We start from the raw sequence: 20,297 nt of genomic DNA on the forward strand, positions 1-20,297 counted from the left end.
CAGAAAATACGGCTGGCTCTATCAGAAGGCTTGGTCTTGGAACTGGTGGCTACATTGTGAGGACACCCAGGCCTCATGGAGGGGCGGGGGTGGGCGGAGGGGCGGAGGTGGTGTCCTGGCAGCCCGGCCAATCCCTGGCAGCAACCACAGACACGAGAGTGAAAGAACCTTCCAACGATCCCAGCTGTTGGCTTTTGTGTCGTCTCCACCTCCTGCTGTGGGTTAGGGCCCCAGACATCGAGGAGCAGAGCCCGGCCCGCCCGCAAGCCCCACTTCAGTTTGGATGAATCTAATGACGCACCGCTGTGGCCTGGCGGTGCTCTGACCACCCTGAAGGATTAGTGACTCACCTGCCCAAGCACCTGTGATGAGGGACGAGTCAGCATCTTCAGTACAGCCAAAGAAAATACATTTAGGGGTAGTTCACGGGCCACTGGGGAGCTTAGAGCAGAGTTAAAGCTGGGCTCTGGAGCCAGACTGCCTGGGTTGAATCCAGCTCCATCTCCCCTACCTGTGTGGCTTTAGGGCAGTTATGAAACCTCTCTGTGCCTGTTTCCTGTCTACAGATGAGTGTGGTGACGGTCCCCCTTGGAGGGCTGCTGTGAAGGGTAAGTGAACGCATTTGTAGGGGCTTTAGAGCAGCATCCGGCACACGGCAGCACTCTAAGTATTTGGTAAGTGAATTAAAAGTCAAAAACCTGTTCTACGTCAGAGACCGGCAAGGACAGGCGTTTGAACCCGCCGACGGTTCCTGCCGGGGACTGACCACCGTGTCATTGCGCCACCTCAGGAAGCGGGCCAGCTTCAGCACCGCGATGACGCAGTTGGGCCATGAGGGAGCCCTCAAAGCCACCAGCTTTGAGAATCCTTTGGGGAGAAAAGAGCAGAAAAATTCGTTTTGATGACTACTCCCTTCTATGCCACTCCCCACCAAGTTCTCTCTCTCCTCCTCCTCCTTCCGCTCTCTCTCTCACACACGCTCACATCACGCTCACACACATTCCCTCTCTCCTCCCCCACCCCCTACCCGCACGCTCTTGGCTGGGCACCACCTCTCCGTGTCCTGACTCTCTGGGACTCCCCTCTCCCGCCTGGAGAAGGCAGGTGGCGCGTGGCCGGCAGGTCTGGAATCCCCCGCTCTCAGCGCACCGCCAGCCTTGTCACCCGCCTGAGGACTGCTGTGCTCATCTGCGGAGTTAATGGGCTGCGGCCCGCCAGCTGTCTCGGTGGGCATCCAGGAGTGGACTCCGCGGCAGGTAAACAGACTGCACAACTCTGTCGACTCTTTAAAGCCGCTTAAAGTCAGATCCGGTGGCCTAAGCAGGAGTCAGGGGAAGACGGGGTTGCAGTCTGGATTCTGGGGTGTCAGGCCCTGACGCTGTCTCTGAGCGTGAACTGGAGCTGTCGATGTGCTCCTGCAGCTCAGCGTCTGGAGGTCAATCACTCAGCAGGCACTTGGCCCGCACAACCTCCAGCTGCGAGTCTCCAGGAGGAGGAAACCGGCCGTCATTCAGAAGCTCAAGTTTCACTTCTCAGAGGATCTGGCTCAGGAAAGTGAAGCAGATGCCGGAGCGCCAACCTCATCAATGAATCTGGTCCAAACCAGAACTCACTGCCCAGTCCTCTTGCTGCTCTAATCTTCTTTTGTATAAAACATTGAATTAACTTCTAATTTAACAATAATCGCGCATTGCTGCCCTGGGGAGCCTGGTATTTGGGAGTGTGGGGTGAGTTTGGAATAGAATCCTGATTTTCCGGAGGATGCTGTGCACGTTATGAGCACTGCTCCCCAGGACGTGCTCAGTCCTCCCTGTGCGAGCGCCCACAGAACGTCGCTTCCCACCCCCGCCTGTGCTGGGTGGTCCACATGACTTTTTCTGGCCAAAAAGCTATGAGTGGAAATAGCCAACATCACTTCCAGGCTGGGTATTTAATGCCAGCAGGAGGCCCTAAGCTCCTTGCTCCCCTTGGCACAGCCACTGGCAGCATCTGAGGCAGCTGCTCTCTGAAGCCTGGGTCCCGAAGTGCCTCGTCAGCGGAACTCCCCTGTGACCCCCAGGGGACATGACAAGAAGTATCCCCACATTGTTCCAGCCATCGAGATTTGGGGGTGGTTTGTAAGCACAACGTAACCCAGCCTGTCCTGACTGATACATTTCGATAGTACACATGGCATGCCGTGTGCCCGGGCTGAATCGTGAACCCCAAATGCCCTCCTTTCCAAGAGACAGGAAAGGACCACTTAGTGGCTCTTGAGCTTCAGTTTGTGGTCCAAGGAAAGAGCGAGGCCCAGCTCAGAGCGGATTCTGTTCAGATCTGAGCGTAGTCTCAAGGCTAAACTCCCAACAGAGTTCAGCCCACTCCACTTCAGCTGCCTGGGTTCGGTTCCCGGGTGCAGACCTACACCACTTATCTGTCGGTGGCTATGCTATGGCAGCTCACACACAAAAAGAGGAGGATTGGCACAGATGTTAGCTCAGGGAGAATCTTTCTCAGCAAAAAAAAAAAAAAAAACCACACAAACTTCCCTTCACTGGGGTCCCCCCATGTTTCTACTGCTTCCTCCCCCTGTGGCCTGCAGCAGCACGAATGCCTGCCCTCCTCAAGGCTTGCAGGGAGTGACTTGCCCAGGACCAACCAATGCCTCCCCAGGTGACATGTGCAATGCCAGTGAGGGCTTTCCCTTCACCGACAAATCAGCGCCCTGGACAGCAGGCATGCTGGGGCTTCCAAGGGCCGGCTGCCGAGGGAGCCCTGGAGGCCAGGCTTTGTCAGAGGGGAGAAGGGGCTGTGGGGGGCGTGCGGGGTGTGCACACGTGTGTTCCTAACTCGGGTGCTCCAGACAGGGTTTGCCTCCCCCACCTCGCGTCTGTGTTACTGTAGCACAGCTCACAGCTGCGTGTTCAGCGTGTTTTAAAAATCAAACGAGCCCTGGTCTCCTGAGCCAGCAGACGCACCCCTCCCGGCAGAGTGCCCCCAAAGAGCCCACGTCAATGTGCTTGTGTTCCGAATGAAATGGAGCCGAATACTGATGCATATTTTGGATATATCATTTCCTACTAAATTTTAGAATGCAGTAAAATACAGTTACATGAACAAAATGATGTTTTCTCCAGCAAAACCACTTTAACATCACTTTCAATAAACACATAATGAAAAGTGCTTGGTTTTTTTCTTGAGCGACAGTGGTTAATAAATTTGATTCTGGAGCCGAATTGTCTGGGCTTGGATCCCAGATCCACACTTTGCCATTGACGTGACCTTCGGCAAGGCATCCACCCTTGTGAGCCTCAGTTTCCTCAGATATAAAATGAGGTAACAGAAGTTGCAGTTAGTGTTAATCAGCCAATCTCCAGAAAGGACCTAGAACAATGCCTGGAAAAATCTTACCACTGCGTAGATGTTAGCTGTTTGTATTCTTATTATAGAAGCTCTCCTCATAAAACGGGGAAACAGCTCACAACCCGGCATTTTATAAGCAGAATAACGCAGTGTTTCCTCAGAAGAGACATGGGAACGGCTATTTATCAGAAACAGACCCGTGTTTATCAAACTTGACACACCGTGGACTCTCCGGAAGTGATCGTTACAAATGGAACTCCCAGCTCCGCTTAGAACAGGTGAGTTACTTGGTAAACACTGTAGACAGTGGGCCTCAAGTCCCACTTGTGGGGTCCTTCCCAGTGGTCCTTTGAATTTCCTGAGACAGAAAAGATTTGATGAGGAAGAGGAGAAATGGACCTTTCAGCTCTCGCCAGCGTCTGCTAAGAGACAAAGAAGCTGCATGGGCTGGACGCCTGAGGCCAGGAGATGTGTGTTGGAGAAGAGAGCACTGGACTAGGAGCCAGAAGACCCCAGAGTGCCTCCACACACTCACAAATGGACACACAGACACACAACCACACAAATGCACAATGCACACACATCACACATGCACACACACACATTTGCACACATACAGCCAAGCACTCCCTGATGCCCAAGGGACCTTGTCTTACTGGTCTCTGTATATTGAGGGCCCAGTGCAAAGTCAGCTCTTGATAAATGTTCCATCGTTTATTCATTCAACAAATGTTTACTGAGCACCTAGTGTCAGGCATTGTTTCAGGCACTGGGGATGCAGCACGAAGCAGACAGACAGAAACCGCTGCCTTCTGGCACTCAGGTTCCCAGGCCCTGGGACTCTGGTCTTCCGCTCTCTGGACCCGGCTGCGTCCTGTGAAAAATGCGGGTTTGGGGCTGGATTAGAGCTGGGGCGGGGTGGGGTCAGCCGGGGTTGCTCTCCCCTGAGATCTGCAGACCACGACCTGGAGCACCTGGCGCCCCGCTCCTGGTGGCTTTCTGGGTTCAGCCCTGCAGTGCCCCTGTGTCCCAGTGAATCTCAAGCCTGTCCGCCAGCCTTGAACTCAGCTCTTCCCAGCTCGCGGACCAGAGACAGGGAAGGAGGGAGGCCGGGAGCTGATTCAGTTTGGCTTGGCGAAGAGGGGAGACTAGCAAAGTGGCTCTGACCCTGCTGTGTCCCCTCCAACCCGAAAAGGCACCCCTCCCCCACCGCAGAAGACGCGCAGACAGCACCGCCCTGACCAGGCACTCCTCTAGATCTCGCTTTCTCGGGTGGAGGTCAGGGTTTATCCGAGGGAATCTGGGGGAGGGGGCGAGGGGAGGGAAGGCCCGCGCGCTCCGCCCCGCCGCGCCCGCCTGGATGCCCTTGGTCTGGGTCCCCAGAGCGCGCGGCCCTGTCCCGCCCCGCCGGCCGGGCCGGCCAGGCTCGGGGCTCCGGGAGCGCGGGACCCTGCGCCCCGCTGTGGGGTGGGTGGGGCGGTCCCGGTGGGGCGGGCGGAAGCGCGCCGAGGCCCCGCGTGCATGCTGATGGGCCGGGCGGCCGCGTCACTCCGCACCGGCGCGGTGGCTGCGGGGCGGGCAGGAGCCGCACGCCAGCCCGAGCGCCCGCCCGGCCCGCGCCTCCCTCGCCTCTCCCGGCCCCCAGGCCCGCTCCTGCCGCCCTCCTAAGACCGGGCCGCGCCCCTCTGCGGAGGATGCCAGCTGCCCCCTGCGCCCGCGGCCCCGGGCAGCTCCTGCGCGCGGGGACCCCGGGCGGCGGCGGGGCGCGCTGAGCGGGCGCGGGTGGTGCTGAAGGGACAGCTCCCGGCCGCAGACCCCGCCCGCAGACCCCCACCGGCACCCCCGTGGCCCCGCGGGGAGCCGGGCTGGCTCATGGTCCCCGAAGCGGCGGGCCGGGCGGAGGCTCCTGCTGCCCCAGGGCGCACGGGGATGCCCCGCGGGTGAGGCAGCCCCCAGCTGCCAGCCGCGTTCATGGCGGTGGCCAGGAAGATCAAAACTTTGCTGACGGTCAACATCCTGGTGTTCGTGGGCATCATCCTCTTCTCCGTGTACTGCCGCCTGCAGGACCGCTCGGAGGGGCTGGTGCAGATTGTGCGCAGCGCCGACCGCCGGGTGCGCAGCCGGCAGGCCAAGGTGGGCGCACTGGTGGACCGCGAAGCCATCCTGCAGCGCCTGGACCACCTAGAGGAGGTGGTCTACAACCAGCTGAACGGTGAGCCGAGCCAGTGTCCCACTCAGGACAAAGGGGCTGGGCAGAGGGCCGGTGGGAGGAGGATTGTCCCTATGCTCTGGACACTGCCCTGTGTCCCAGCTGCTGGAACCCACGTTGATCCCAGGGGCCTGTTGGTCACTGGGCCTGGGATGGAACTCCTGTTACTTGGAGAGGCATCGATAGGAGGCAGACAGGAGAGAGGGCTCCTGTCAGCAGAGGGCGTGGGCCTGGGTGACCATTGGTTAATTCAGTCACACCTGAGGACCCCCTGCCCACACAAAATGATGTCAACTTATTCCCCAAGAGGACTCGAGAGAACTTCTAAATTAGAGGTTCTATGGCATGCATCAAGGGCAGGCAGAGCCCTGGTCCAAGTGAGGGGGCACGCCGTGCTTTCCCAGGAGCTGGAGGGCATCAGGGCTCGCCTGGACTCACTCCCCTCCCTCCTTGAAGCGAGAGCCGAGGTGGGGCTGCCCTTCAGAGGGTGCTGACACAGGGCTCTTTACCGCTGGTGGGGAAGGTGCCCCTGTGACCACAGGGCCTGTGCAGCCTCCAGTCCTGGGGAAGCTCAGGGCTCGCTCAGGAAGTGCTGATGTGGAACAAGCTCGAGGCTGTGAGCCGTGACTGGTGGATGGACAGAGTCAGGGTCTAGCGGGGCTTGGCAGGTGTCAGTTACCCAGTTGGACCCTGGGTTGTGCCGCCTGGGAGCCCAGAGTCCTTGGATGCTGGTAGTGGGCTCCTTGTGTGAGGTGTGGGCCACCCCTGAGGGTCACGGAGGGTCACGGAGGGTCAGGGCCAATGGCAGCCGCTGGTGCAAGGAATCTTTCCCAGTTCGGGGTGCAGCGGAAGGGAAGGAGCGACTGCCGCTCTTCGGTTCGCTCTGCCGAGGACGAGGAGGAAGGGAAAGTTTGTGTGTTTACCTCATTACCGGGCTTTTCCCTTCTGTTCTGTGCTATTCTGGTTTCTGCACTGGCAACCCCAGCAAACTCCTCAGGAAGCGTCAGTAACAGGCTCCGGGAGGAGGCGTCTGGAGCCGGCTGCACAGCCGGGGCTGGGTCTGCGTGCTGCCCTGCCTGACGCAAGGTGTTCTCGGGGTTTCCTTCGGGGGGCCCATCTGCCTCTCAGCAGCAGCTGAAACCCCAAGGATTGGCAACAATGGGGTGCGGAACCGTCCGCAGCCTCGCCCGCCCACCTGCTCGGAGAGCAGAGCATCCTCTGACTTCCCAAGTGCTCTCCTGCCACCCCCAGGACTCCTGGTTTTCCTCCCGAGCGTTCCTGACGGGCTCTGTGGCTTCTCTGATCTCCCCCATTCAGCTGAAGCCGCAAGGGGAGGAAAGTTTAGTTCCACCACCACTCGGCCATTCCGCCGTGTGATTCGTCTCCTGGCGGGCGGCATGCCTGGTAATAGCAGAGCTTTACTGGAGTGTATTTGTCAGGGCATTATGGTCTGTTTTATGGGGAGAACTGGAGGATTATATAAAAACATTGGCAGCACGTCGGGTTGTGTAACTTCGTGACGGCCAGCTCAGCCCTGAGAGCCGTGTTCCCCCCTCACCATCCGGCGAGGAGGAGCCGGGGTTCCCAGTGGCAGAAAAGCCAGGACCTTCCAGCGACTTTCCCAACACTGATGTGAGATGAGGAAGTGTTCTGGGAAAGTGGGGCATCCCCCCTCAGCCCCCCAGCCTCTCTCCTGTCCTGGCTTCTCCCTCCTTCCCTCCTCTCTTTTCCTCCTCCTATCCCCATCCCTCTTACTCTTCTCTTTTCTCTTTTAAATCTTTTCTCCTTCCTCCTCACTGAATCTCCTCCTCCTCCTCCGTTTGCCTGTCTCCTTCTTCTGCCCACCCCTTCCTCCAGCTGCCCCCGCCTCTCCCTCTCTCTGTCTCTCTCCTTCTGTTTGTATCTCTCCGTGTCTCTGTGTGTCTGCCTCTCTCTGTGTCTCTGTCTCTCTCCCTCGCTGTCTGTCTGTCTCTCTGTCTCCCTCCCCCCTCACTCTGTGCTGACGAGGCTGTGTTACACCCTCCCTCAGGCCATGGGCCTAGCACGGTGCCTCACCCCAGAGGCATTCACAGTTTGTTCCTGGAAATGACAAGGGAGCCCCAATCCAACCCACATCCGAGGTTGGTCCCTAAGGAGGGCACAGTCCAGGAGTGGGGTTGACATTTGTTCACAAGAAGCCATTTGAGAGCCATCCTTAGCCCTCTGAGCTGGCGCAGATTGACTCCCTGTGTTAAGGGAGGCTGAGCAACAGCAAGGAAAGCACCTCCCGAAGGAGGGGAGCCACCGCTTCCTTCACTGTCTGCTCTGCTTCAGGTCCAAGAAATTCGAAATGGATTCCTGGGAGTTCCCACCCCACACCAATCCAGCCGAGTTTAGAGGAGGAGGAGAAACCCAGAACAAAGTGGATTTGTCACTTGTATGTCCGCTGCCTTGGCTGCTTCCTGGAGCTCTTCTCCAGGCTGGAGGGAGCTGGTGGGAGGGGAAGGACGTCCCCAGGGAGTGAAGGCCAGAAGCAGGACCTTCTCCCATTTCTCCCCATGCCCTGTCTTCGGCTGGTCCAGTGACCTTTGTTTGGGATGCCTTATTGACCTCAGCAAAGACCTGTTAAATTCACAGGACCCAGGAGAAAATATTCTCTAAGGAAACGCAGTGCAGTCCCATCTTATATGTGCATGAGAGTTTGCTTCTAAACTCAGTGCTCAAAGCAAGAAAAAAACGTTTATAGACAGAAATCATCCTTCTGAGTGTTCCAATTGTACATGGAGCGCAGCATCCGTGGTTCTGCGTGCGCAGCGGCTCGGCAGGGCTCGCGAACGCTGGACGTGTATCTCTAAGCTCCATGAGAAGGAAAAGGGACAGAAATGTCCCCGTTCGCTTGTGTGCTCTGCAAGAAAACGGGCAAATCCCTGGCAGTGGGAAGGGGGAGACTCCTCCTGAGCTCCAGGAGCTTCCAGGGTTTGCTTCTAGGATTTGATGTTGACCTCTGCAAGGTCAAAGCATGTGGCTCTGCATGCCAGTTGTGGGTGTTAACCAGGGGCAGGTAATCACCACTAACAGGGCCTCACTCGGTGAGGGCGACCGGCACCAACTCGGAGCAGCGTCTGGCCTGACCGGCCGCCTCTCTTTCCCTGCCTCAGGCACGCTCTTTTGACCCTTAGGAGCCATGACTCTGAGATGGAGCTGCGGGTGGGAGGGTGAGGTTTCAGTTTGGGCTGGTTGGCTACTTTTGAGGGAGGTAATTCCTAAAATTCAGAGCACACGCGCCTCAGGTCCCTCTAGCTTGACCTACCCCAGCCCAAGGCTATCCAGTGCCCGATACAGTTAGAGGTCACAGCAGTGGGTCCGTCCTACGCACGGAACAGCTGACAGCCCCGAGACACCACGACCCGCCCGAGGTTGTTTAGAAAGTTAGTGGAGGCAGCAATGAAAGTGGTCCTTGCTTCGGAATGATCTGCCTTCCTGCCATTCTTAAAAGTTTAAGTTTGAATATCAGAAGGTCCAACTGTGGCCTACCAGGCCACGGCCAGAGACCCCCTGGGCTGGGACGGCCAGAGACCCCCCGGGCTGGGACGGCCACCAGCCCATCTCGGGGAGACAGGTGCTCGCCACTCCCCTCTCTCTCCAACTCACGTACAACAACGCTCTCTTGAAACTCACGTACGACTGGCACTGTTTTTACCACATTTGTGTGTGACCCCTGCCCTGTTTTTCATCTGAGGATGGAATGTCTGTCTGTCTTGTTCTTGGCTCTAATCCCCAGAGCCTAGGGTGGTTCCTTGCACAGAGTTGGCGCCCCACAAATATTAGTCGAATGAGTGAATGAGTGGATCTTTCTTGAAACGATCATTTTTGCTTAAAATAAATTTATTTTAAAAGGCAATTGCAAATCTCCACCATACCCATAAGTAGGAGGTGACTATGCAAATGGACACAACGAAAACAAAATCGTGCTATTTAATTCCAGCAAGACCTCGCTGTCACCAGAGGCTCTGAGCCCAAGGCCTGTCTCCCTTTGTTAAAAGGGCGTGTGTAGGGGGTATACTAGCATGAAACAAGGCTTTCTCCTTGAGGAAATCAGCTGATTGAGACAGACTTTAAAAGGGACTATGTCTGAGTCAATGGTTTAACACTGTGTCCATTTTCTGCCAAAAATCCTATCCTCAGGCTGTTCCTCCAGGATTCTGGCCCCAGGCCTTGGGAAGCCCAGGTCTGCAGCAGAGCAGTGGCCTGAGGGGACAGTACGGTCGGGGACTGAGGAAGGGCTTCGAGGAGTGGGAAGTGGATTGTCGGGTTGACAAAGGGCGCATCCATTGGAGTGCAGTCCCGGATTTCAGATCAGGAAGCCAAAATCCTCCTAGTAGCCTGAGCACAGTGAGTTTTAATAATAAAAATCCTGCTTGAACTCGACAGAAAGGCCCCAGGGAGGTGAGAAAGGGGATGGGGGGTGAATGCCTGGTCATTAAATGACGCCGGTGCGGCCCCTCAGGCCACGGAGGATGAGTGTCTCGGTGGCCGGTCTTCCCACGGTGCTGGCTTTACCAATAGGCAGATGCCACAGCGGAGCGGCTGAATCTGAGGGAGCCCGTCCAAAGATCCCCCACCCGCCATGGGCGGCAGGCCGTGGGCTCGCTCGGGGTTTCCAACGTGACATGAGAACACAAGCTGCATGAGGACAGCGGGCGTGCCCGTACCCCGGGCACAAGGTGGGTGCCCGTCAGCACCGTGTAAATGATGAAGGGAGGAGAAAACAGACGGTGGGAGCAGAGGAGTGTCCTGAGGGAAGGGTGGCTGGGAGTCTGAGCATTGAAGGTTTCCGGGGCCGGGGAGGACCTGCTGTCCCCATTGGAACACTCCCCACTGTACAGGGCCCCTGTCCCAGCCCACCCAACCCTGCAACCCCTGTGTGCGTGGGAGGTGCTGGTTTCCCGAGGGGGGTCTCCCAGCTTCTTTTAAGCATAAGCAGCTCCATTTTGGAAACACTTTAACAGGCCCCTTGTTAGGGCACGCGGGCCGCCGGGAAGCATTCCCTACACCTCTGTGAGTCTCGCTCCAGCACCAGCTCCTGCTGGTTCCAGGGGCCCTACCAGCTCGAGTTGGTCATCTTCACCCCCGAATGTGCCTTGAGTCACAATGTCCTGATCCAAACAGTCAAAGTCGTCGTAGCCAGGAAAATGCCCGCAGTTTGTTTGAGATTTAATCACAGTTCCTGGCAGGTCTGGCTTCCAAATGGCCGCAGCATTTAATTGGTTGGCCATTTCCCCCGGGTCATTGATCGGCTGGCCTTTTGCCCCTGCGTCTGTTTCACAGCACCCCCACTGAGGCTGATTTACTGCGAAAAGTGGAAAAATAGTTCATGCTCCCTCCCCACCCGACGCCCCGCAGGGCAGCAGGCTGTGTGCAGGGGCTGCCTTCCCGCCCGCCCCGCGCTATGTGTGCGCTCGCAGAGGATTCAGAGCCTTCGGTTCTGGTTGCTCCCTCTTCTTTGCCTGTGTTCCTCCTCCATGGGGTGCACCGAGGAGCCAAAACAGCTGAGGCCACTTCCCAACACGGAGGTGAGTGTGTGCAGACCTGGACCTTTGCGTTGGGGAAGATGAGACGCTACCAAGCTTCGCCCTGCGATCCACTCCCTTCCCTTGATTGCCTGGGGGGCGTGGACCTCACGGGCGGGCTGCATCTGAGACTCACATCTGCAGCCGCCACGCTTCTAGGAATAATTCATGCGGCCATGATCCCGACTCGGGTGAAAGGGCTAAGTGATCACATTTACAGTTCAGCTCAGCAATCTGCATATTTCAAGAGCTCGGCTCTGTTTCCTGAAAGGACAGTTTATCCTTCATCGGCTGGAAGCTCAACAAATTAAGTGTCTATACCTCTCTGTACCCAACGCCCCACTGGAGACAGCCCAGGATGGGCTCTGAGTCTTGCGATCAGCTCCGTCCCTTCTCCGCTCTTCTCTGGAAAAGCACAGATACCTGGAAGGAAAGGTAGCGGGTGCTGATGGAGAGAGAGGCGAGGTGGCCCAGAGACTGAGTTGTGACTCCAGCTTCCCCTCCAGGAGCTCCCCCAGGAGGGCAGAGATTGGGGTAGGCTTCCCAGCCACCCAGCATGGTGACCACCGGTGTCCTGTGCATCTGACGGCCCTCCACCCCCCACAGTTGCCATTCACAGGAAGGAGAAACTCATTTGCTGGGCTGTCAAGAAGGTTCTCAGGAGCTGCATTATCTCTCAGCACAGAAGTAGGACCAGCCCGTCCTCCAGGAGGAACGCAGGGTGGGCGGCTCACACCCACAGGCCACCGCAGGCCACACAAACCCTGGTCCACTTCCCCGGGACGTCCTGCAACATCTGGGAACAGGAGAGGACACATTGTAAAGGGGAGGCGACACGAGTCGGGAGAGAGGAGGGGAGGCTGTCTCCTGTAGCAAACACCCGTCTCCCCCACCCGTGAGGCCAGGGCCTCCATGCGCAGGAACTCGCTCTTCAGGCCCGACTCCTGACACTGAAGGTCTCCTCTCCTTGAGTGAAGGTGAAGTCCCACTTATCCACACGTTTAGTGGGCACCTGCCATGGTCCTGATGTGGAATCAGGACACAGGATGAAGGAGACAGCGGTCCCTGCCTCTCTGGGCTGACGTCCCTGGGGAGAAGTCAGGTGATGGACGAGTAGCACAAATAAGGCAATTTCAGGCAGAGATAAACTCGATGAAAGACAGAGTGGTGGAGAGCGATGGGGGTGAAGGAGGTAAGACTGTAGGTGCCCTACCGGGTTGAGTAGCATCCCCCCAAATTCCCATCCTCCTGGAACCTCAGGATGTGACCTTACTTGGAAATAGGGTCTTTGCAGTTGCACCTGATGGAGAAGAAGTCATCCTGGAGCCGTGTGGGCCTAAATCCAACGACCTATGAGGACAACGGCGTCCTTGTAAGAAGGGAGACACAGACGGCAGAGAAGCCACGTGAAGATGGGCAGAGATGGGGGTGCACCTACAAGCCAAGGGTTTCCAATGAGCCGGCATCGCCAGGAGCTGGACGAGGGAGGAGGGGCCCTTCCTGCAGCCTCGGGAGGGAGAGCCGCCCTGACACGGCGCTCAGACTCCAGCCGCAGACCCCGCGAGTACAAGGGATGTTGTTTGGGCCACTGTGGTTGGTGCTTGTCCCGGGGCCCCGGGACACTGACTGGAGGTGGTCGGGAGGGAGCTCCTCTCTGATGACCGAGATGGGAAGGACGAGAAGGAGCAGCTGTGAGGGGACCTGGGAAGGGCGTCCAGGGAGAGCACAGGGGTGCAAAGGCCCCACTTGGGACCCGAGAGGCTGGCTGTGAGTGGAGAGGGCGGTGGAGGAGGGCGTGCGAGGTGACGTTGGGGAGGCAGGCAGGGCCACTCGCTTCCCTCAGCTTCAGGGGCCCTGGAGGGACTGGGGTGCACTCGTGGGTGGGGGAGCGACAGCGTGGATGCTCTGATCCCAGGAGCACCTGGAACCACCTGCCTCTTGTCCAGCCGGCTGGGTTTAAAGCACATCCATGATTCCACTTGGGTCTGCGGGACCAGTGAGATCCTGGAGCACAGCACTGCTGCTGAGCCAGGACCCCATGATGTCCCCAGCATCCTGAGGGATGACCCTGTGTGCACTCTGCCTGTGACCCCACCTGTGATCTGACGTGGACCCTCAGTTGGGGATTCTCAGTAGACTGAAGTTGACGTCTGTGCCAGATCATTCCCGCCACGTGCATTGCAGGATGTTGATAAGATGTCGAGCAGCATCCGGGGCCTCCACCCTCTAGATGCCAGAAGTTCCCACGCCGTGGCACGAGAAACGTCCAGACATGACCTAGTGTGCCTGGGGGCAAATCACCCGGGGAGACCCCTGCCTTCCATTGAGAGCTTGACAGTCCACCGGCTCAGGAAAGTCACTCACTGTCTCTGAGCCTCAGTTTCCTCATCTGTGTAGCGGGGATGGTGGGAGCACCAACCTCAGAGCAGCCTTGATGGGTGAAAGGAGTCAACCTGAGTGGGGGGTCGTCACCGTTCCGGCACAATGGACAAAGTGCAGGTCCTGCCGGCTGTTGGGGGCCACTCCAGGACCTGTCCCTTGTCCGTCCTCCGTTGGCCTTTTGATCGCACCGAGAAGACAGTCCCGACTTGAGGCCGGCGTGCCTCCCACGTGCCCTAAACCGCCGTCTCCCTTTACAACGTGACTGAGCCGTCCCCAGGCTGCGACGCATCCAGAGGCTTTAATAACCACACGCTGTTTTCATCCTCTGTTGATTGATATTTTGGACAAAGGGTACAGGCCTCCCTTTCTTGGTTGCGATGTATCATATATTTAAAAAGCAAATTCCTTTAATTTAAAAAGTGAGTCAATTTAAGGAAACTGCTGAGTAATGTGAATGGAGTGGTCTGCGGGGCCGCAGGAGGGATGAAGGGGAGATCAGATGGGGCCGGCCCACGGCACATCTGGGAGCCAGACCGCCCCTTCCCGTCTCCCCACGCTTGGGAGCATCAGCTTTATTTGACCCCGGGTGCTGGAGCAGAGTCAGCCTCATCTAAACCACAGGACACTGAGAACGGGGCAGAGACAGGTGTCCATAGAAATCGAGGAAGTAGACACTGAGGCCCAGACTGGACATGTGTCCTCTCACGCTGCTCAGCTGGGAGGCTCGCCAGGTGACGTTCGGTGAGTGTGTGATGCTGGCACATGCGGGCACGTGTGCCTATCAGGATAGAGGCTTGAAGGAAAAGCTAACAAGTAAAGAACGGGCCAAGAAACTAAACTGCCCGGCCCAGCAATAGACAGCGTGTCGCACAGCAGGTCACGGGGTGAATCGCTGGGTCTGGGGCGCCAGCAGAGACTCAGGCTCTGTTTCTGCCCTCCCTCCCCCAGGGAGAGGCTCCCGCTGTTCCGGCGACATGTGTGGATGAGACTATGTGGCAGGTGAACGAGGCCTGCTGCTCGCAGACCTGTTAGAGGCCAGAAGCCCCTCAAGCTGCGCTCAGGCTGGAGCTGGGTAGAGCGGGGCTGGGGAGAGGCTGTGGGTCCGCCCCCACGGCTGCGTAGGAGAGTGTGGATGCCCAGCAGGATCGAGCCTGCCAGCTGGTCGGAAGTGGGCAGGCCGCACGGTGACCGCTGTAGGCTGGAAGCTCCACGTAGCTAGTGCTCGAACAGTGTGGGGATGGGTGACAGTCTAACCCTGGGACCTGCCCGCGGAGGTCTGGGCACCAGGCGCCTGCACTTCCAGGCTCCCTCGTGATCTCAAAGCTAGCTGTCCTTGCAAGAGTTCAAGCACGTGCGAATGCCATATGCGTGTTCTTGCACTGATTGGATGTCAAATGTGTTTCCCTGGAGGCCTGAGGTCCAGGTACTGGGGGCTGGACCCAAAAGACTAGGGGACGAGGGGTCAGTAGCTCCTAGTGGCCCTGCCTCCAGGCCCTGAAAGGAGGCAGCAGGCATTGGCCTCTGGGCCGCCTCCCTGCGTGCCCCGCCCCGCCTCTCCCCCTGGGTCAGGTTCGCATCCTGCACACTCTCGCCTGGCCTGGCCCCTCAGGTCCCGCCCAGAGAGGCCTGTTCAGAAGCCTCTGCTGTTGGCGCTTTATTTTTAAGGAAGTAAGCCAAGTACAATCGTTCCTTAAAATGCAGTCCCAGGCCCTGGCAGGGTGCCAGAGAAATAATGAGCTCCACGAGGCGCCAGGCCTGCGATGAGTCCTCACCCCCGGCCAGCGGCCCCGAGCGGCCCCGAGCGGCCCTCCTCCCTCCTCGGGTTCCCTGCTCTGGTCGGAAGTGGGTCTTGGCTGCAGGGCGGAGGAGCAGCCTGCCCGGAGCTGGATACAGGGCTGGTGTGGGACAGGCAGCTGGGACGGGCTGGTCCTAGCCGTGTGGGCTGACTCACCTGGACGGGGACTCTGGGAGGGTGGGACGGATTCAGGCCACGGCTGGTTGGTGAGCTTCCACGTATATTAAAAAACAGAAAAAAATCTCAAACCTGGCTTGCCAGGATCTTGTCTGTTTTAGATGTGTGTATATGACAAGTTCCTAACTCTAACGCTGGTGTGCATTGCGATTGTGCTGCTCACAAGAAGATAACGGAGTCTGCAGCAATATTGGTTCTCGCAGGCCGTGCAGTCCGAGAACGCAACGCACATCTAGAGTTTTGTGATAAATGCCTTCTTCCAGGCCTGCTGGCTTCTCTTGGACCCTGTGGAGGGTGACGCCCCTTGAGACATTGAGGCCAGGTCCTCCCCGTGACCCCCCGCCGCCCCGCCTCCCCCACCGTGAGGGCCCTGAGGGAGGGTCCAGCGTTGGCTCCGGAGTCTCAGTGGAGACCCTGGCAGTGACCCCTCGGCCTGGCGTCCGCCCTGAGTGATGCTCCAGAGGTGGCGCCATCCCGGCTTCTTCTGGACATGCGGGGGTCTTGTTACGTGCGGTGGGCACCTCGGCATTTGGTGACCAGTAGGCTGGGACGCCACAGGGGCCGCATGACTTCCGACTGGGACATCTGTGTAGATGAAGAGCCAGAAATGAAAACCCAACTCTTTTTCACATAAACACAAACAATTTTTTTTCACGGTATTAAACTTGAATCTCCAAGAATACGTCTACCTTCAGAGTATTCCCCTGAAGGCTATAAAGTGCTTTGTTCAAAACCTACCCAAAAGTCAGACACAACTGTGTCCCCCGGGACAACACGGTGCCGTCAGTCACCCCACAGGGTTCCACCCAGGGGCCAAGCCCTGGTTACTCATTTGGTCCTTTGTCACGTCTCCGGGGGAGTCCTGGCCCACTGCGCCCTCCGGGCTGAAGTCAGCTTGTCCTTCACTCTCTCAGCAAACACTCCCTGAGTGCCCCTGTGGCCTAGGCGGAGCTAAAGACGCCAAGGACACAGCCACTGAGAAGTGTACAGTCTCCCTCCAACGGTTCCTGTGTCCACGGAGGAGAGGGGAGACAGGAAGAAAAACAGATTTAATTTCCCGTGACCGCTGGAAGGGGTTTCCACAAACCGAGTGGCTTCAAACAACACGAATGAATTCTCCCACAGTTCTGGGGTCAGAAGTCTGACCCAGGTCTCTCGGGGCCGAAATCCAAATGACCTCAGGGCCGACTCCCTTCGGAGGCTGCAGGGGAGAATCTGTTGTCTTGCCTTTTCCAGGTTTTCAGGCACCGGTGTCCTTGGCATGTGGCCCGTCCTCCATCTTTGAATCCAGCAGCGTCCACCCCGTGTGCCTTTCCTCCGCGGGCACGCCTCCCTCTCTCTCCTCTGCGCCTCCCTCTTCCACTTTTAAGGACTCTGATGATTACATGGGGCCACCTGGATAACCCAGGCTCCTCTCCCATCTCACCGTCAGCTGATTAGTGAGCTTAATTCTCTTTGCCACGGAACCTGACATCTGCCCAGGTTCTGGGACTGGGAAGTGAACGTCCTGGGGAGACGCTATTCTTCCGACGACGGTAAGCAGACTGCACAGACTGCTGGGTGGTGGTCGATGTTCGGGAGCAAAATCAAGCAGGGAGGGTGGAGTGTGTGGGGGCCCGGCATCTTCTCCAGGTGCCCAGGGGCGGCCTCAGGAAGGACTTGTGACTTGTAAGTGAAGACTGAAATTGAGGGAGGGGCTGTGACAGGCAGGGGTCTAGGGAGAGAGCCCACGCCCCGCTGGTGCCGGGGTCCTGAGCAGAGTGCCCCTAAGCATCCAGGAGGGGGTGCTGGGAATGCACATTCTGGGCTGCATTAGTCGGCTCGTTTGGCCGTAACAAAGCACCACAGGTCGGGCAGCTTAAACATCGGAAATTCACTGTCTCGCAGTTCTGGAGGCTGGAAGTCTGAGACCAAGGTGCCAGCAGGGCTGGTTTCTGGTGGGAACGCTCTTCCTGGCTTGCGGATGGCCTGTCTCTGTGCGCTCATCCCCAGGGCCTCTCCCTCTGTAGGACCAAAGTCCTATCCGATTAGGGCCCCTCTGACGACCTCAGTTAACCTTAACGACCTCCCCATGCCCCTGTCCAGATACAGTCGCATTGGGATTAGGGCTTCAACACCTGAATTTTAGGACAGTTCAGCCCATAGCAGGAGTGTCTGCACACAGTTGTTGAAAACCACAAGGCTTTATGATCTTGCTTGGACCAGGCAGCGAGTGTAGATGAAGAGAGGAGATCGGCCAGGCCTGGGACCCGGGACAGCAGGATCCTGGGGAGATGAGAAGGAACAGCTGTGGGGAAGCGAGGCAGGCCAGTGTCTCATCCCAGAAACCAAGGGGACCAGTACTGCCAAGGGCTCTGATGAGGCACTGAGGACTGAAGACTGACAGCTGGCTCAGCAGGGGGAGGTGAGCTGCATGAGGTCAGTTAGGTAGAGGGCAGGGGCGACGAGCAGTTAGAGACAGCAGCACCGGGCTCAGCTGTAAGGCAGGCCTGCTGACCTGGCGACACTTGGGGCTGGGTCATCCTCTGTGGTGGGGCTGTCCTGGGCAGTGTGGGAAGTTGAGCAGCATCCCTGACCTTCACCCACCAGATGCCAGTTGTGACAACCACAAGTGTCTCCACATGTTGCCCGATGTCGCCTGGGGCACCTCCCCCGCCAGCTGAGAACCAGAGACATAAAGGAGGGAGAGATGAGGGTCGGTCCTGGGAGGGAGGTGGGGCTGGCAGAGGGTGTTACTTCTAAGGTGGGAAAAGGGCAGCGTGGATGTGGATGGGCCTGCTCCAGCGGAGTGGGGAGTTCTCTCCTTGTAGGGAGGGAGGAGGAGACGCTGGAGCACCCCATGGAGTGGGGGAGGGGATGAGACCCTGCCCCTCCAGGGCGGCGGGGCCTGGCCAGCACCTCGGACAGCTCCTCCGGGGCCAGGAGGTGGTTCCGAAGGGGCAGCAGGCAAGACATGGGGGTGGGAGCTCATGTCTTCTCTTCCAGATTCTTCCATCTTCTCGGGGAGGCGGGAAACAAGGTCATCGGCTAAGGGAGAGAAGTACAAACTGCCTTCCTTCCTTTTTTAGGTGCAGCTCTACATTAGATGGATTTTTAGAAGGAAGTGTGTGTCTGGTTACGTGTGATCTGTACGTCCTGTTTCAGATCAAGGGCGTTACAGATGTGTTATGAAGTGGGTCACTGAGGTTGAGAGCCCGTCCTGGAAGGTGGAGACGGATGGTCGGTGTTGACCAGCGGGAGATGAGGAGAGGGTGCTGGGAGCCTCCAGAGAGGGACTGTGGCTGCCCCTGCCCTGTCACCTCCTGGCCTGGTCTCAGGCCTCTGCTCCCCCCAGGGTGGTTCCACTCACGGGTCTTTCAGGGGACAGGAGGGGAAGTTGAGGAAGGGCCCAGGAGGCTTCAAGGGTGGGGGCTGTGGTGGGGGTGGCCTGGCCACCTGGGCCGCCTCCTCTCTCCTTGGATGCTACGGCTTCTCAGGCACCGTCGTTGTTGTCTTCCCTGCTCCCTGTCATCCTTTTCCTCAGCCGTGGAAGCTTTGCCGCCCTGGAGAACGTTCTCAGGGTGAAGGGCTGCCCTCCTTCCCACAGCCAGACCCCTCCCAGGCTTCAGTTTCTGAGCGAGATCTGGGGCAGGGTCGTCCACAGCCCCGGCGGAGAGGTTGCTTGGAATCCTTTCTGAGGGCGGTTCACGCACAGCTGGTGGTCATGGCAAACAGGTGGAGGTCCGTGCTCTCTGACTGCGCCTGGTCCTCACAGCCTCCTGTAAGGAGATCGTCTCTCCGCCTGAGCTCAACAATGAGGAGGCCAGGGCCCATGAGCTCGGGCGAGGTAGAGGGGGGATTTGAACCCACGTCTGGCTTCAGGGTCCCCACCCTGGACTGCCTCCCCGGAGACGGGCTGAGAAGACATCAGCTCAGCCAGATCAGTGGCCAGGGCATTCTACCTCCTGCCTCTTACAGCAAAAAGGGACTATTTTTATTTTTAACAGCATAGTTGTGTCATATCAGCTCTGTGTGGAGCCCCCATCTGAAACCCAGCATGCCTCGATTTTATTTCAGAAAATAACAGAAAGCGCCTGGGTTATACAGAGACTATTTTCACACTATTTTGAGCAGATTGTGGAAAATGCCTGTTAATAATCCTCATGCTTGAGCACTTAGCAGTGGACGCAGGGAGCAAACAAGCTTATCTTAATTGGTAGGAGCAGAGCATTGCAGCTGAAACTGGCTGCAGAGCCAGACCGCGTGGGGTCAGAACCCAGAGCCACCCGTGCCCTCTGCTGCTGGTCAGGCTACTTAGTGACCTTGCTCCTTGGTGTCTTTGTCCGTAAGATGGGATGAAGTAGTGTTTACCTTGTGGTATTATTGTGAGAAGTAAGTGCGAGGAAACTGGGAAAGCTCTTGGAGCAATGCCTGGCGCGTGGGTTTTGCTCAGTGAGGGTGATGGCCGACTTTGATAAGTGTTGTTCTCATTTCTGTTTATCCACAGTCCACTGACCTTCTCACTCAACTCCACTGACAAGATAATATGTGTGAAGTGCTTTCCAAAGTGCCTGGCACATAGTAGGTCCTCAGAAATATGAGCAAAGGCAAAGAATGAGAAAGAGTTGAAAGTGGGTGGGATTTGGACAATGGAAAGCATAATGCCAGACACATAATAGGTTTTCAGTAAATACTTGTTCACAGGATTGGTGGAAGGGAGGGAAGGAAGGATGTGTGAGAGAATGAATGGATAGATGGATGAGTGGAGGATGGATGGGTGGTTGGATAGGTGGATGGGTGGATGGATGGATGGGTGGTTGGACGGATGGATGGATGTATGGGTGGGTGGATGGGTGGGAGGATG

The 20,297-nt window shown here is 57.6% G+C and overlaps 1 protein-coding gene across 1 annotated transcript in view; it reads left to right on the forward strand.

Moving 5' to 3' along the window:
- The first annotated feature begins 5,313 nt into the window (after positions 1 to 5,313).
- The window catches only part of GALNT9 (polypeptide N-acetylgalactosaminyltransferase 9), a 93,271-nt gene continuing 78,287 nt past the window's right edge, over positions 5,314 to 20,297 (forward strand). The window contains exon 1 of the mRNA XM_046641331.1: positions 5,314 to 5,554. Within this exon, the coding sequence (XP_046497287.1) occupies positions 5,314 to 5,554 (241 nt within the window). The remainder of the gene's footprint in view (positions 5,555 to 20,297) is intronic.

Source organism: Equus quagga, chromosome 15, assembly GCF_021613505.1.
Source record: "Equus quagga isolate Etosha38 chromosome 15, UCLA_HA_Equagga_1.0, whole genome shotgun sequence".
Classification (NCBI taxonomy): domain Eukaryota; kingdom Metazoa; phylum Chordata; class Mammalia; order Perissodactyla; family Equidae; genus Equus; species Equus quagga.